The sequence below is a fragment of the Berghia stephanieae genome, chromosome 8, assembly GCF_034508935.2.
Source record: "Berghia stephanieae isolate SIO BIC M18660-M18661 chromosome 8, UCSD_Bste_1.3, whole genome shotgun sequence".
Classification (NCBI taxonomy): domain Eukaryota; kingdom Metazoa; phylum Mollusca; class Gastropoda; order Nudibranchia; family Aeolidiidae; genus Berghia; species Berghia stephanieae.
Window position 1 is genome coordinate 12220776 of NC_088367.1, and position 15252 is coordinate 12236027.

General features: G+C 34.9%; 1 protein-coding gene across 3 annotated transcripts; it reads right to left on the reverse strand.

The window, feature by feature from the left end:
* Positions 1–460: 460 nt before the first annotated feature.
* On the reverse strand, positions 461–11170 carry LOC144978174 (ADP-ribosylation factor 6). 3 transcript variants are annotated; one of them, XM_078923883.1, is made up of 5 exons: positions 11029–11170; positions 9152–9252; positions 7611–7714; positions 2986–3184; positions 461–1693 (listed from the first exon to the last, which is right to left on the reverse strand). In XM_078923883.1, the coding sequence occupies exons 2-5, from the start codon at positions 9231–9233 to the stop codon at positions 1551–1553; spliced, it is 528 nt and encodes a 175-aa protein (XP_078780009.1). In that variant the 5' UTR covers positions 9234–9252; positions 11029–11170; the 3' UTR covers positions 461–1550. The 3 variants fall into 3 exon arrangements, with proteins under 3 accessions (XP_078780009.1, XP_078780011.1, XP_078780010.1); XM_078923885.1 differs by lacking the exon at positions 11029–11170 and adding an exon at positions 10842–11012; XM_078923884.1 differs by lacking the exon at positions 11029–11170 and adding an exon at positions 10746–10866.
* Between the last annotated feature and the right edge of the window lie 4082 nt (positions 11171–15252).

A 15252-nucleotide genomic window follows, 5' to 3' on the forward strand; every position in this document is an offset into this window, starting at 1 on the left:
GGAAACTACGAATTAAAAAAAAATTTTAATTGGCAGCTCTGATTAATGTAGCCCTGGAAAATTTAGTAAAAAGTAGTTTTAAGATTGTTTTGAACAATTTAATCCGGTAGGTGCAAAAAAAAAAGAAAAAACAAACGAAATTGATCAAATTTGTCCACCCCGCCCCCCTCCCAAAAACTCCAAAACAGTTTTGTGACTGTCGTCCTTCATCGCCATTCGATTAGGCCCATGGAGTCGGAATGAATCCCTGTCTCTATAGCGTGAAATGAACAATATAACTTGCTTGCTACCCTTTGGAGAGAATGTTAGAAGGATGATCTAAAGCTTTGTGGTTCACTGTGGGGCTAATGACTCTATCTACATATATATATATATATATATATATATATATATATATATATATATATATATATATATATATATATATATATATATATTTATAAAATAAAAATGTCACAAATCCTCCTTGCAATAGAGTATTCTCTCACAATACCTTTCAAACTCATGTACATCTATAGAGATAAAAAAAAAAAAAAAATAAAAAAAAAAAAAAAAAAAACAAGAAAAAAAAAAAAGGCTAACCAGTTGTTTTCCTTTTTTTTTCTGTTAACGGCAACCCCCCTTCACTTTAGCTTTTCAAAATGGTTTTTTAAAAATCTATGTGCATAGATAGGTATTGAAAATAATAGTTTTAAGAGGCAACACGGTCCTCCCAATAAGTTTGAAACATTATGCCAATAATGCCCTTTGTCAGCTCACTTGTGATAGGGTATATCCTGCTGAATGTAATAGCCACATCAATATCGCATGTGGAGACAAGACTTTCATGGATAACACTCCAATAATATTCTACAAAAACTGGGGACATCCCATCCATATAGATCTAAATTTGCACCACAACAGACACGTTTTCATCCCAAAACTACGGCCAATACACCACGGCAGATACAACTGTATAATTCGACGACCGACCCCCCCCCCCCCCGATACACCATCTATATATGGAACAAAAGATCTAATCTTGCAGCACAACAGACTTGTTTTCATCCTACTACGGCTAATACACCATAGTAGATACAACTGTATAATTCGATGACCGAAACTTCCCCCCACCAAAACAAAAATCCAATCCCCATCCGTCACAAACATCAAATTATTAATTTCTAATCTAGTCGCACCCCAGGCAACACAAAAATTGTTATTATCCTATGGTTCATCATTAATCATAATAATCATCATTATATAAATATCATGTTATTGTATGTATAATATTATTATATAGGTGTGTATGCATACACGTAGCATCAATATCATAATTTACATTACATAGTAAAACAAAGCATACCTACATTCCAGCATCAATAATCTCTCTTCCATCCCTCACAGCTTTTCAAGAGTTATTCTCACACATTGCACACATTCTCTCAGTCAAACATAACAAAATACACACGCACACACATACACACACACACACAGTATTCATACACACACACACACACACACACAATAAATCATTCACGCATATACACTGTTTGTAAATTCACCAGTTCTTAAGACTTGTGATTGGACGTTAGCCATGTCAATCCTTCACATAAACCGTCACCCGTTGTGGCACAGGAAGGCTGGACGTACCAATTGCGGTCACGAATTCTGGTCAGACCTAGCTTTTCTTGGACTTCATGTGGCTTCATGGCTGGAAAGGATAGGAAATAATTTGTTTCATTTTGCAAACTTGCCTTTTTCAAAACAAAAGTTTAAGATTTGGTGATAATGTCATTAAAACCAATTTTTTTTTTTAAATGGAAACTAATCGATTCAATTTGCAACTAAGGGAACTGAACTAGATCTTGTGAGAGAAAAATAACAACAAACAATTAAACAAGCAAAAAAGTTGTGAATAATCAATGAATGAATTTATCTCTTTTTTTTAAAGAACTGTTTAAGACTGGTGTTAAAACAATGAAAATTTTGCCTTATTTTAACTTAAATCAATCAACTTCAAATGCAAAATGTTCAATCATTTACAAAACACAAAACAAGCAAAAAAATAAAGGAAAGAATTTAGTTTATGACCCTGGCCAGGGAGAGTTGCGTCTTGGAATCTCAAAAACTGTATACAAGTCCAGCTGTTACTAATTACGCATTACGACACTTGTTGATGGTAACTGGGATGACGGCATTTGTATACTTACTTCAAACACATCTTATCAAAGTCTTTCGTACCGGACAAAAATGAATATAACAGCTTAAAAAAAGAACAAGATACCAAACACAGAATGTTTAGGGCTAAAAACCCTTCTTCAGCGACAACAAAAACAAAGACAATAAAAATATAAACATGAATACACTACTAAAAAACCAGATCGACTCACCATCTGGTAGGTCGACGTTTCCCCCGACCCACACCCCACCCCTCCCCCAACTACCAACTCACCATCTGGTAGGTCGACGTTTCCCCTGACCCACACCCCCCCCATCTACCAACTCACCATCTGGTAGGTCGATGTTTCCCCTGACCACCATCCCCCACCCCAAACTACCAACTCACCATCTGGTAGGTTGATGTTTCCCCTGACCACCACCCCCCACCCCAAACTACCAACTCACCGTCTGGTAGGTAGATGTTTCCCCCTGACCCCCACCCCAAACTACCAACTCACCGTCTGGTAGGTCGACGTTTCCTCTGACCCACACCCCCCACCCCAAACTACGAATTTACCATCTGGTAGGTCGATGTTTCCCCTGACCCCCACCCCCCACCCCAAACTGCCAACTCACCATCTGGTAGGTCGACGTTTCCCCTGACCCCCACCCCAAACTACCAACTCACCGTCTGGTAGGTCAACGTTTCCCCTGACCCCCACCCCAAACTACCAACTCACCGTCTGGTAGGTCGACGTTTCCCTGACCCCCACCCCAAACTACCAACTCACCGTCTGGTAGGTCGACGTTTCCCCTGACCCCCACCCCAAACTGCCAACTCACCATCTGGTAGGTCCTGTTTGTTGGCAAACACCAAGATGATGGAGTCTCTCATCTCCCTGTCATTTATAATCCTATGTAGTTCCTGACGGGCCTCATCTATTCGGTCTCGATCAGCACAGTCCACCACAAATATCAACCCCTGAGTTCCTGTAAAGTAATGGCGCCACAAGGGGCGGATTTTGTCCTGGCCTCCTACGTCCTACAAAGCAAAACAAAGAAATAGAATGTAATGATTTATACAGGATCTAGTTCCAATCAAAATTGTTTGTTTGTTTTTTGTTTTTAAGGGTTTTACGGCGCTTGAAACACATTTGTGACCCTACGCCTCAAAGCGGTATTAAGTCGGGATTTGGAAAAAGAAGAAAACCGGTTTTAAAGTGGAAATGGTCAAAATTATCAAATTTCAGTGTTTGGTTGTTTCAGAAACTACAATCATTTTTCCACATGAAAACATAATAATTCAACATAAACATTGACGATAAGTTATATAAATTTCAAGTTTAAAAATACAACTATCAGTGAAACATTCAAAACGAGAGTTGACTTTCTCTCAGATAGTCTTTTCCTCAGCCCAATAGCGTGTAAGATATCACAGCAAAGGGCGTGTCTTTATCTATCTCATAGAAAGCATGACTGTTTCCACACTTTTATGGTTCAACCAAAAATTAACTTTAAAAACTGGAAAAAAGTCCTGGTTTTTCCCTTACAACCTTACAAATGAATGATTCTGATTGGTCAACGGTCATCACATGCACCTATCGGCCATTAAAATTCCCGGGCGATGGGTCATGATGTCAGCATGCGTATGTTACATATGTGTGTTTGGGCATTTTGATACACACCACGTGCTATTATTTCTTTGTCTAGCTGTACTGGTTAATGATCGAGGTGAGGGTCTTTGTGTCTCTTTCTTTATTCATGAAATTATAGGACATGCTAAGACTTTAATAGGACACCAGTTGCCTAATCTTACACTTACAGAGATTGTTGTAGGATAAACACTTAATTTTAAGCACAAAAACAGAATAGTAAATAGAGCCTTCAACAATTAAGAACTGCTGATGGAAATACGTGTAGGGTAAGGTGGGGGGATTACACACCCGGGGTAATTCCACACCCACATTCATTATATCTACTTCTTCATAGAAAGAATGCAAAAAGACCCAAGGGATACTGTTCAAAGTTTTAACTGCCTTTGATTTCTATTTCCTTCTTTAACACAAGAACCAGACACTTTTACTACCGTTGAATTCTGACAATTTTTCAAGCTTTTACAAGCCCATTGAAGGTAAGTCATTGTTTTCAAATATTGCAAAATGTTGTTAAATTTTCTTCAACTTTAAAGCACAAGCTAGAAATGCTAAAGTAAAATGTGCCTATTTTAGATTTATAAATGTCAGAGAAATTCCACACCCTAGAGATTTCGAATTTCTTGTGACTTCTTTGAGTGAAATTATTTAATCAAAACCCTATGTCAATTATTTTATTTTACAAAGAGAGGCCCCAGCTAAATTCCACACCCTACAGGTTTCGAATTTCTAATGTCTTTTTTTTTTGTGAAAATATTTAATTAAAATCCTATGTCAATGGTTTTATTTTACAAATAAAGACCCCAGATATCATTTCAAGTAAATAGTTATATCCTTATCCAATTTTTTATTTATTATTTTTTGGTATTGGAGCAATTCCACACCAAGCGGGTGTGGAATTGCCCCAACATAGTTTACTTTTGTTTTTCTTATAAAATAACATCATCCAAAATTCTTGGAAGTGTGTAACCTATTAATCCTGTTTGAATAATAAGCCGTATTGTGGGCCTACAGTATGTTACTTATGTATGCCCATGCTTTAGAGCTGGATCTAGAAGGGATTGCTGTTCAGGTGTTTTCTCCTTTTTCTATAGAGATTGGCTAATCAGGGTGATGAATTACAAGAAAATACGGTGTCGTATGACTGTGCAGATATGGTGAAAGTGGTCGATTTCATTATATCTGGAGGGATGGGCTGCAAATGTGCTGCCAAATTATACAACCAAAACTGGGGAACAGTCTGTGATTCAGCAGAATGGGAGAAGATATTTACTGCTTACTCAAATCGCGATACTGCTCCTGGGATCGATCTCCTTCCCTTTGATTGTTAATCGAGTGTTATGCCAACTCAGCTATCGGGACCCCAGCCCAGGTCTATTGGTCTCATGTCACAGTCTACAAAGATTGCTGTTGTGTTCATTTCAGACGTTAATTATTGTTCCTAATTGTGTCATTCTCGTTTTTGCATGCTTGTCATGATGGGTGTGGAATTACTCCAAAATGTTAAAAAGCCTCTTCCTCTCTCATCCTATTTCTTGATATATATCTTTCCCTGCCCACCCGGCTTCACGTAGTTTCAAACATTACTTTGAAATTATAAACCCTTCTTTTAACTTTTGACATTTTGAAATCGTATTTCTTCTATTATATAACACAAAATGCCACATTAATCATTCTTATCTCATTGATTCTTTATTTAAATATCAAAAATTCTTTAAAAAGTGAGCAATGTCATAAAATTGTCGCATATTTTTAAAAAAAATGTTTTATTTATTTTAAGGACATCTTACATAATAATAAATAACTACAAAAGCAATAATTGGATTATTTCAAAAATTTGTATATACATTATTAAATGTATATTCTAAGCTCATGCCAAATTGTACTATTCTTATCAAATTTTCGATGTCTGTATCTAAGGAGTTATCATTGCCCATTGATTTGACTGTGCGTGAAAACGGTGCCTCACTTCAAAGTCGATTTTCTCAAAACTTGGTTTTTACACTATCCCTACTTCAAATGGTCATATCTCGGCAATAAATAATCAGAATTTTATGACTTTGGTATTAAATTTTAAAGCATAAAATAAGCTATGATTGGGTACCAAAAACCCAAAATTGAAAAAACCGACTTAATACCGTTTCGAGGTGGAGGGTCATATTTAGGTTATATCAGCGCCAGTAAAAAGGAAGAAAATGGGATAGTAAAAAGTTCTAGAATTACAATTAAAGCACCCAAGATAAAGTAAGACATAGGGGAACTGGGAACAAATAGGGATCAGATGTAGATTCCAAGAGCACACCACCAATGCACTTAGTTTGAGATCACCTATAAGTCTCATCCGGAGACACAAGCACAAAATCCAACAAGGAGGAATACACTCAAATGCTTACATTATACATTCCAAACAACAAATATATAATACATAACAGAGAGATGATTTACAAGGGAAAAAATATCATCTCCCCCCAAAAAATAACTATGCAATTGACTGTTTCCCTCCCAGCTAGGACTCCGGCCTGGGCCAGGACAAAACCAAGAAATCTCATTCCAAGACAACGACAGAAAGCATGTTGGAAAACAGATATAAGAGGGTAGAAGACAGAGTATGGACCCCCCTGCCCACTATGGGAGGTCAGGAACCCCAACCAGCAATCAAAATTGCTCACTGGCGTTACATAATACACACACGAGTTAAAAACCATAAAGATATGATAATTATTTTTTTTTTCCTTCTTAATAACAGCCAACAACCATATGGAGACTTTACAATTATTTTTTTTAAAGCTACCTCTAAACAGAACAATTCATTCCCTCACATTCAAAGGAAAAAAAAACAAACAAAACAAAAACAAATTGCATATCTGTTTTAAAAAAGCGTGGTATAAAAGTGTAAAAGCTAAATCACCACCAAATGTAATGATTGTAGTGCTATAATATTTTCAGTTAACTCGAGATCTACCCCTAGCACTTAAAAATAGATCACCCCCATGCCCTGACTCTCGTGACTCAAAATAAAAGAATAAAATATCTGCATTATAAAAACAAAATAATTTTACATTTGGTAGAGACGTTTGAATTTACCTCACTAACTACCAGATAGAGCTTGGTAAAAAAACTACCAATTCAAAGTCAGAAATATGGATTAGTTTTCATGAATTGTGACTTTCTCATTCTTAAATTAGAATAAATGTCCACATGTTCAATTCTTTCAATTCAAATCCGTATCTATTGTTTGCCAGCATACATTTAGAATCTTAGAAGCTGGTATAAAATAAATTTCATTAAAAACAAATGAATTTCCATAATTTTATTGGTTGTTGGTGGAAAGTTTATTATCAATAATATATCTATCGATTTAGGGTCAATATATATATATATATATATATATATATATATATATATATATATATATATATATATATATATATATATATATATATATATATATTGCTGTAACTGTAATAAAACCATTTAAGTCTATTTATACAGAAAAATACAAAAAAATGAAAATAGTACATCTGTATACAATAGATAATTAATTGATGGCTCAGCAGTACGGTCTTTACTTCGTACCCAAAAGGTACTGAGTTCGACTACCCTCCTCGTTGTGTGGCCTTGAGCAAGTCACCTAGCCTAGCTCACGTTGCGGCGCTGCACTGCGGCTGATGCCTGGGACATTCCAGTCTTCCCTTGGAATAGACCCTAAAGACAAATTTTCTCTTGAGGATGAGGGAATTTCATTTTTATTTTTATTTATTATTGCCTGTTGAGTGACAGGTACAGTTCTAGATTTAAGTGAAAAAGGATACTTACCCATACATTAAATTTGACACTCTTGTAGGAAACTGTCTCTACATTGAAACCTACTGTGGGTATCGTCGTGACTGACTGACCTAGTTTCATTTTATACAATAAAGCTGGGCATACGGTTAAGGCGAACATCTTAAATAAATCCTATCCTGGGGGCAAACTGAGAACAGCATGAATTTGGAATATGAGGACCAACCAGCCTTACTGTTCTTGCAAAATTGTGAAATTTTGAGATCAAAGCAGCTTTCAGCAAGATAAATTTGAATATTTTGAGTATATATGGCCTATCTCCCCCATTTTTTAAAATGTTAACTTAAAATGAAAATTATTGACTAGAATATCTTTACATATTCTTCATTTTATTTAAGTGTTGGCAGCTTAGGTAACCACATTTTTTTTTTAATTAAAAAAAACATGCTAATTTGACTCATATATTTCTAAATTTAGACTTTAAATGTAGTCATATGAATCTAATTCAGCACAACACAAAACGCATAATACTAGCTTATAGTATCTATAATTGTGGTCAACAAGTCAGCAAGCAATATTTGCAGAAATAGGCAACAATTAAACTTTCATATATATAGTTCTTTTTTGACAAAATTTTGAACTAAAAAAAAAAAAAAGAGAAAAGAAAAATTAAAAAAAAAAAAAAAGGACCAAACCATATCAATCCATAGTAAACCAATTTCACTTTTACTGTTATGAATTATCAATGGAGATTTAATTCACATTGTGTAGTTCACATTTTAAATATACAATTTGGAGTGAGAAAAAAAAAAATTATTTTTCCCCATAAAAATTTACATTCCAAATCTAAATATGGTGCTGAAAATTTGAATTAGAAAAAAAAAAAAAATTAACACCCGGTTGCAGCGATTCAGACTCGAGTCTCAAGTCTGAATAGTCCCCCGTGGCTATTCAGACTCCAATGCGCATGTGCAATCACCGATTATTCGGACTCAGTCTGAATAGTCTTCCATGGCAGTATAGTTTATTTTTTTTTTTTTTTTAATTTTTAAAATATTGATAATTAAATAGAATTGATGCAAATCAAAATAACAACTATAGTAACTTTATTTGAATGAGAAAGACAAAATCATTGATCAAAAGTAAGAAAAGTCAGTTAAAGTAAATGCGGTCTAAAGGAAAAGCGCTGTTAACAACACAACGCAATGTCCAAACAAAATCAGGACAATAACTTTTTAAATTAACATGTTCCTCTAATAGTGTTAGGCAGGCAACAATCATTCTACAGTCCGAAGCAGGGGTCATGAGAGTCATGAGACATTTCTTCTCAACTTTCTTCTATTTCTTTATCAGTTTTGGCCGCACTGTGTTTCACTGCGCATGCATGTTGGGCTTTGAGTCTGAATAGCCAAGGGAGACTATTCAGACTCGAGTACAAATTGCCACTTCAAAAATATAATTGACCGTTGTACACATTTTAAACTTGCCACCATTATACCACTATTTGATTCCTAGTGCAATTTATCTGCTGTTCGTGGCTAGAATATATTTCAAATGAATCACCAAAAGGATACTTGTTTTACCAGCAGCATCCAATCCTAGCATCAGGATTCTCATCTCCTTGTTCCCAAAGACCTTGGAAAGAAACTTCCCCATGTTTGCTTTTCTTACTAACCTAGCAATGGAAAAGATGTAAGGATAATAATAATATTAAAATAGAGATCCATGTAGAAATATTAATATTGAACATTTTGAGGGGTCTATTTAAATGGTTTTAAACACAACAAGCAATTAAACAAAACATTTCAGACATCCACAAAATCATATTTTCAATATCCAGTCATAACTGAATGCACTAATTGTAAATTTTAAAATCTTAAGGCGCACAACAAAACGGGCCGGTAACCAATTCAAAATAAATATACCAACATGAAAATTTACCTCTATTATTTCATTCATCAATGTATTTCAAAATAAAGGTGGTTTGTAGTGATATATGGATTTGAAGTAATTCATTAAAAAGCTTCCCAGGCAGAGTTGAATTTACTCTAACTTGGTATATTATTATATTCCACGAGGTCAGTAAGGGTGATGCAACTTGGGCTTCTATAAAGCCACAGTCGCACTATCATCACAACTACTAATCTTTTGGTAGCGATGATTATGCTTGTAAAAACCAGATCGCAAAATTTATAATTTCAGATAAATTCATTATATAATACAATTAAAATCTTGCTGTCAAAGTTAAAGTATTGTAGTAATATGAAGTGATGTGTTTTCGTGTTAATTAAAGGCTTTTGCAGTGAAAAGTTATGAGCTTATAAGGTGGTAATAGTAATAGGATTGGTTTTGAAGGTTCTCTCCCAAATAATTTCAACTGAAAGAATGAAGTTGGCAATTTTAAAATAACTTATAATAACATAAAGACATGTGTTGCAAAGGATATCAAATACAATTATATATAATTATAATAATATAGGGACTATCACTATCATTATCATCACCATAATAAATTATATTTTTTATAGACATAAAGAAAACAATTGAACACAATTTGAATTTGAAAAGCACTTTCGATTTCTGTGACAATTCACAGTGATTTGGCATTTAGAAGAAATGGAACAAGAAATAAATAGGTCCTACAAAATAGAAGATGAGACAAGCATTGGTGGATTTGGATGGCCCGGATTCTAGCATTCTAGCATGTTCTCAACCGGCGGTAATCACCCAAACACGTGAACAACAACAACAACAAAAAAGACATCAAATCTCTACTTAAGACAATAACACACCACGGAAAGCAACAAAAAATATGTAGGATAATCACGTCACAGAAATCAGAAATGAACCACCAGCATAGCCATAAAAAAAAGTAAAAATAAGAAAGTAGAGTAGAGTAGAAAAAACAGGACTTCCGAATTTTCTTTTCAATTTCATAAATCAACTTTAAAAGAAGGCTGTTAAAAGAATGACAATGTTATAAAATGAGATATTCCGGTGACGAATCTCTTAATCTATAACAACTTTAAGCTCTAAAAATGTTAGTGTAGAATTAGAGGAGGTTGTGGGCGTGCCAACAAGTTATTGTCAGGAATTCATTCAATTCAAAGGTGAGGTCACTTCAACAAAACGAAGAGAAACAAGTTACAAATGGATTTTACACGTTACCTATTATAAAATATTAAGAAACAAAACAAAATTTGATAATCTTCCAAGTTTCATCCAACATATACAAACACAATAGAGAAAGATTGAGGCGAAAACTTCAGATCAAAACATTTCGTGTTTGTTTTCCCACGGTAGGTGACATCGTCCCACTGCTTGACTCCATCCAAAACCACTTGACGATTTTAGTAGTCAACCTACACTTCCGCTTTTTGCTTAGAACATGGGACGTGGATTCAGCCATCACAGATTTTCAATTAAAAGAAGGATAAATCAATATTCTTACCTACGTTCCTATAGATATCAGCAAAGGCATTAAGAATTATTTAAATTATTTAAAATTGATTGATAATTTTCAAACAAGGCTCAGAATCACTTCGCCGGAACACAACAGGAACCTAAATCGAGAAACACAAAAAGTCGGATGATGAAATAACTCCAGACATTTAAAAAGTTGATAACAAACAATCCTCAGTGGGCCCTCACCACAGAATAAGGAAAAGAGAAGAATGGAAAACGGCGACAGGCGTCAAAAGTGGCAATGAGAGATCGAGGGCCGCCATATTCCTTGATGTTAAACGCTAAGACGCTAACCAATTTCGTCCCTACTTGATCACTTTGATTTTAGCAAAAGTAACTTTGGTTGATGACGGAGAATAGAAAAATGATCATGATAAACTAAATTATTAGAAGCATTATATTAGAGATCGGGGGCACAGAGGCTCTAGTCTGATGTGGGGGCTGCCTGAAGCCTGGGATCGTAAAAATACTAACGAGGGAGTGAAAATACAAACGAGAGAGTGAAAATGGAGAGGCTTCGGATTGGAACAATACAGACAAAGGACGTTTCGGGTACAAACCCTTCGTCAGCACAACAATAAACATTTTAACGTGGAAAACAAATAAAATAAAATGCAATATAACTTGTATCGTCAGCACTCAATGATGGTTGGAGGTGAATGAAACGTTAGCGTGTCGTGGGTAATGGGTAGGGAGTCCCAGAGGTGTGATCGGGATGATAAGAGAGGTCAGACTGTGAAGGAGATAGGAACTTTCTAGAAAATAATGTAAGATGGAAGACATAATAGAATTGTAATATTGGAAGAAGCAGTAGTAAAAATTGAGCTTTATATTTAAAAAATTGAGCTTTATATAGCGCAATATCCTCTAAATGTGCTCAAAACGCTTTACAAGGGGTCTCTGGTCAACAGCAACATTTAACATGTTAGTCGATATTACAATTTTTCGGACAAAGACAACGCTGTTAACGGCCAGGTACTCATTTGACACCTGAGTACGGTGAGAGAATGTGGGTAAAGAGCCTTTTCCAAGGACTCAACTATGCGCTCAAACTCAGAACCTTCCGATCCGAAAGCGAGTGCCATACCACTAGACCACATAGCCGCACAATAGTAGTAAATAATTAATGAATAAGAAATAAAATAATAATACATAAATACATATTAGAATAAACAATAATAATAATAATAATATGATGATGATAATAATATAATATAATAATAATAATAATAATAATAATAATAATAATAATAATAATAATAATAATAATAATAATAATAATGATGATGATGATGAATAATAATAATAATAATAATAATAATGATGATGATGATGATAATAATAATAATAATAATAATAATAATAATAATAATAATAATAATAATAATAATAAGACTAGTAGTAGTATTAGTAGTAGTAGTAATAGTAGTAGTAGTAGTAGTAGTAGTAGTAGTAGTAGTAGTAGTAGTAGTAGTAGTAGTAGTAATACACATTTATATAGCGCTCATTCTCGTGTAAAACACAAGCTCTGGGCACTTTACAATATAAATATCAATTTTAAGTGAAAAAAAAAAATAATGACAACAATAACAATTCATAGCCAAATCAAGGATTCACATAGAGTCAAGAAAAACAAATGCAGTAAAAATGTGTCTTGAGATTCTTTTTAAAAGTAGGTAAAGACTTGCACTCCCTCAGACCATGTGGCAGTTCATTCCAAATCTTGGGGCCGAAACAAGCAAATGATCTATCCCCAAATTTTGTTCTTGATCTTTTTTCCGAAATTTTCGTTTGGTCATTACATGATCTTAAAGTGTAATTTTCAAATTTACACATGACCACGTGATCTGTGAGATATGCCGGTCCTATACCAGCCAAACACTTATAAACAAGACACGCTGCTTTGTAATATGTGCGCTTTTCAATGGGCAACCAATGGAGAGATGCCAACAAAGGGGTTGCATGATCAAATTTTTTTTTTGCCAAAAACTAATCTTGCTGCACTGTTTTGCAGCAGTTGTAATTGTTTAATAGAAGCCTGAGGCAAGTTGACAAGCAGCGAGTTACAATAATCTAGTTTCGAAAAAATGAGGGAAACAACCAATGTTTTACATGTTCCAATTGCAATATACTGACGGATCGAACTGATTTTCTTCAATTGAAAGTATAAAGATTTACAGAGAGCAGAAATGTGAGCTGACATTCTCATCTCTGAATCAAAATAGACACCCAAATTTTTCACAGTCTTTGAAACTTTGATCATTTCACACCCAATCAACACCTCAAGACCATCATTCACCTTCAACTGCCCTCTATTTCCCACAATCATCACTTCTGTTTTTGACTCATTCATTTTCAACTTGTTTGCATCCATCCACTCTTTCACATCCGTCACACATTCTTCCACACGTTTCACAATATTTCCGAGATTTTTAGTTTTATCAGTAGCATAAAGTTGCGTATCATCTGCATAGAGATGATAGCGCAGCCCTGACCAGTGATGACATTAGATAGTGGAGAAGTATACAAAACAAAAAGAATTGGACCCAAAACAGAGCCTTAAGGAACACCAAAAGACAATGTATGTTGACGAAAAAGTTTATCTAAAATCATAACCTGTTGCTTTCTGCCATCTAAATAAGATTCAAACCACTGCAAGACAGTCCCAGACAAGCCAAAAGTTATATTAAGTCGTTTCATGAGAATACCGTGATCAATAGTATCAAACGCCGCCGAAAGGTCTAACAATGTCAGAAGAGAAACAGAACCTTTATCTAAAACATCAAGCAAATCACTCGCAACACAGCACAGAGCAGTTTCTGTGCTGTGGTAAGAACGATAAGCTGACTGAAATTTTTCCCATAGATTGTTTTCATGGAGATGTTGTGAAAGACGTCTAAGTACAACTTTTTCAAGGATTTTAGAAAGAAATGGCAGATTTGAGACGGGACGGTAGTTACTAAGGTCATTTACATCGAGATTTTGCTTTTTTTATGAGAGGCTTTACAATTGCATGTTTATAGATATCTGGGACTTGTCCTGAGATAAGTGACTGATTTATAATATAAGTTATGCAAGTATCAATTCAGGAAGACATAATTTCAAAATATTAGATGGTAAAGGATCTAAATCACATGACTTCGAGGAAGATGAAAAAATTATTTTAGAAATCTCTTCTTCAGTTGTTTCTTTAAAACAAGAGAATCCCCGTGAACCCGAAAAAGGGTGGAAATTTATATCTTCATTTTGCACGAGGTCCAAATTGTTCCGAATTTTCGATATTTTTCCCGAAAAGAAATCTGAAAATGCATCCGGCTGCTTTTCTACCGGGATATTAGTGGGTAGACACATGCCCTTTTCTTCCCCTAAAAGTTCCTTTGAAACAGAGAAAAATTCCTTAGTGTCCCTCACTGATGACAGTTTCGTGTTATAATAGTTTCTTTTTGCCTTTTTGCAGGTCGTTTTATACTTATGCTTTTTTGCTATATATATCAGCCGGTCAATCTCAAGGCCCGATTTTCTCCACGATGCCTCTGCATTCCTTTTTTCCCCTTTTGGCAGTTTTTTCACTCTGGTTAAACCACGGAGACGGTTTCCTGGAATTTATTATTCTAGTTGTCTTTGGCGCATGCCTGTCGATGACGTTGCGCAGTACCTCGTCCATTTTCTGTGCTGATGGTATATCCATTCTTCCTAGTTCCTCTGACAGATTGTTTTTGAAGGAACTAATATCTATTCTTTTAGTATCCCTAGACACTATCTTGACTTTCTTTGCTTTCTCTTTGATGCATTTGAGAGTTGCCAGAATCAGATTGTGGTCTGAAATTTCTTTTTTGATATTTTTAATTGATTCAACAAGCGAGGGTGTATCAATGATGAACCAGTCCAAGATGTGCCCCAATCTTTGAGTTGGAGAGGTCACTAACTGAGTCAGGCCATGTTCATTCAGCATATCTTTTATAATTTTAACGAGACTATTCTGATCAACATCAAACTGAATATTAAAATCGCCGATAAAAATAGTACTACTACTACTACTACTACTACTACTACTACTACTACTACTACTACTACTACTACTACTACTACTACTACTACTACTACTACTACTAGTAGTAGTAGTAGTAGTAGTAGTAGTAGTAGTAGTAGTAGTAGTATGAAAAGTTAGCGTGGCGTGGGTAGTGGATGAAACGTTAGCGTTGCGAGGGTA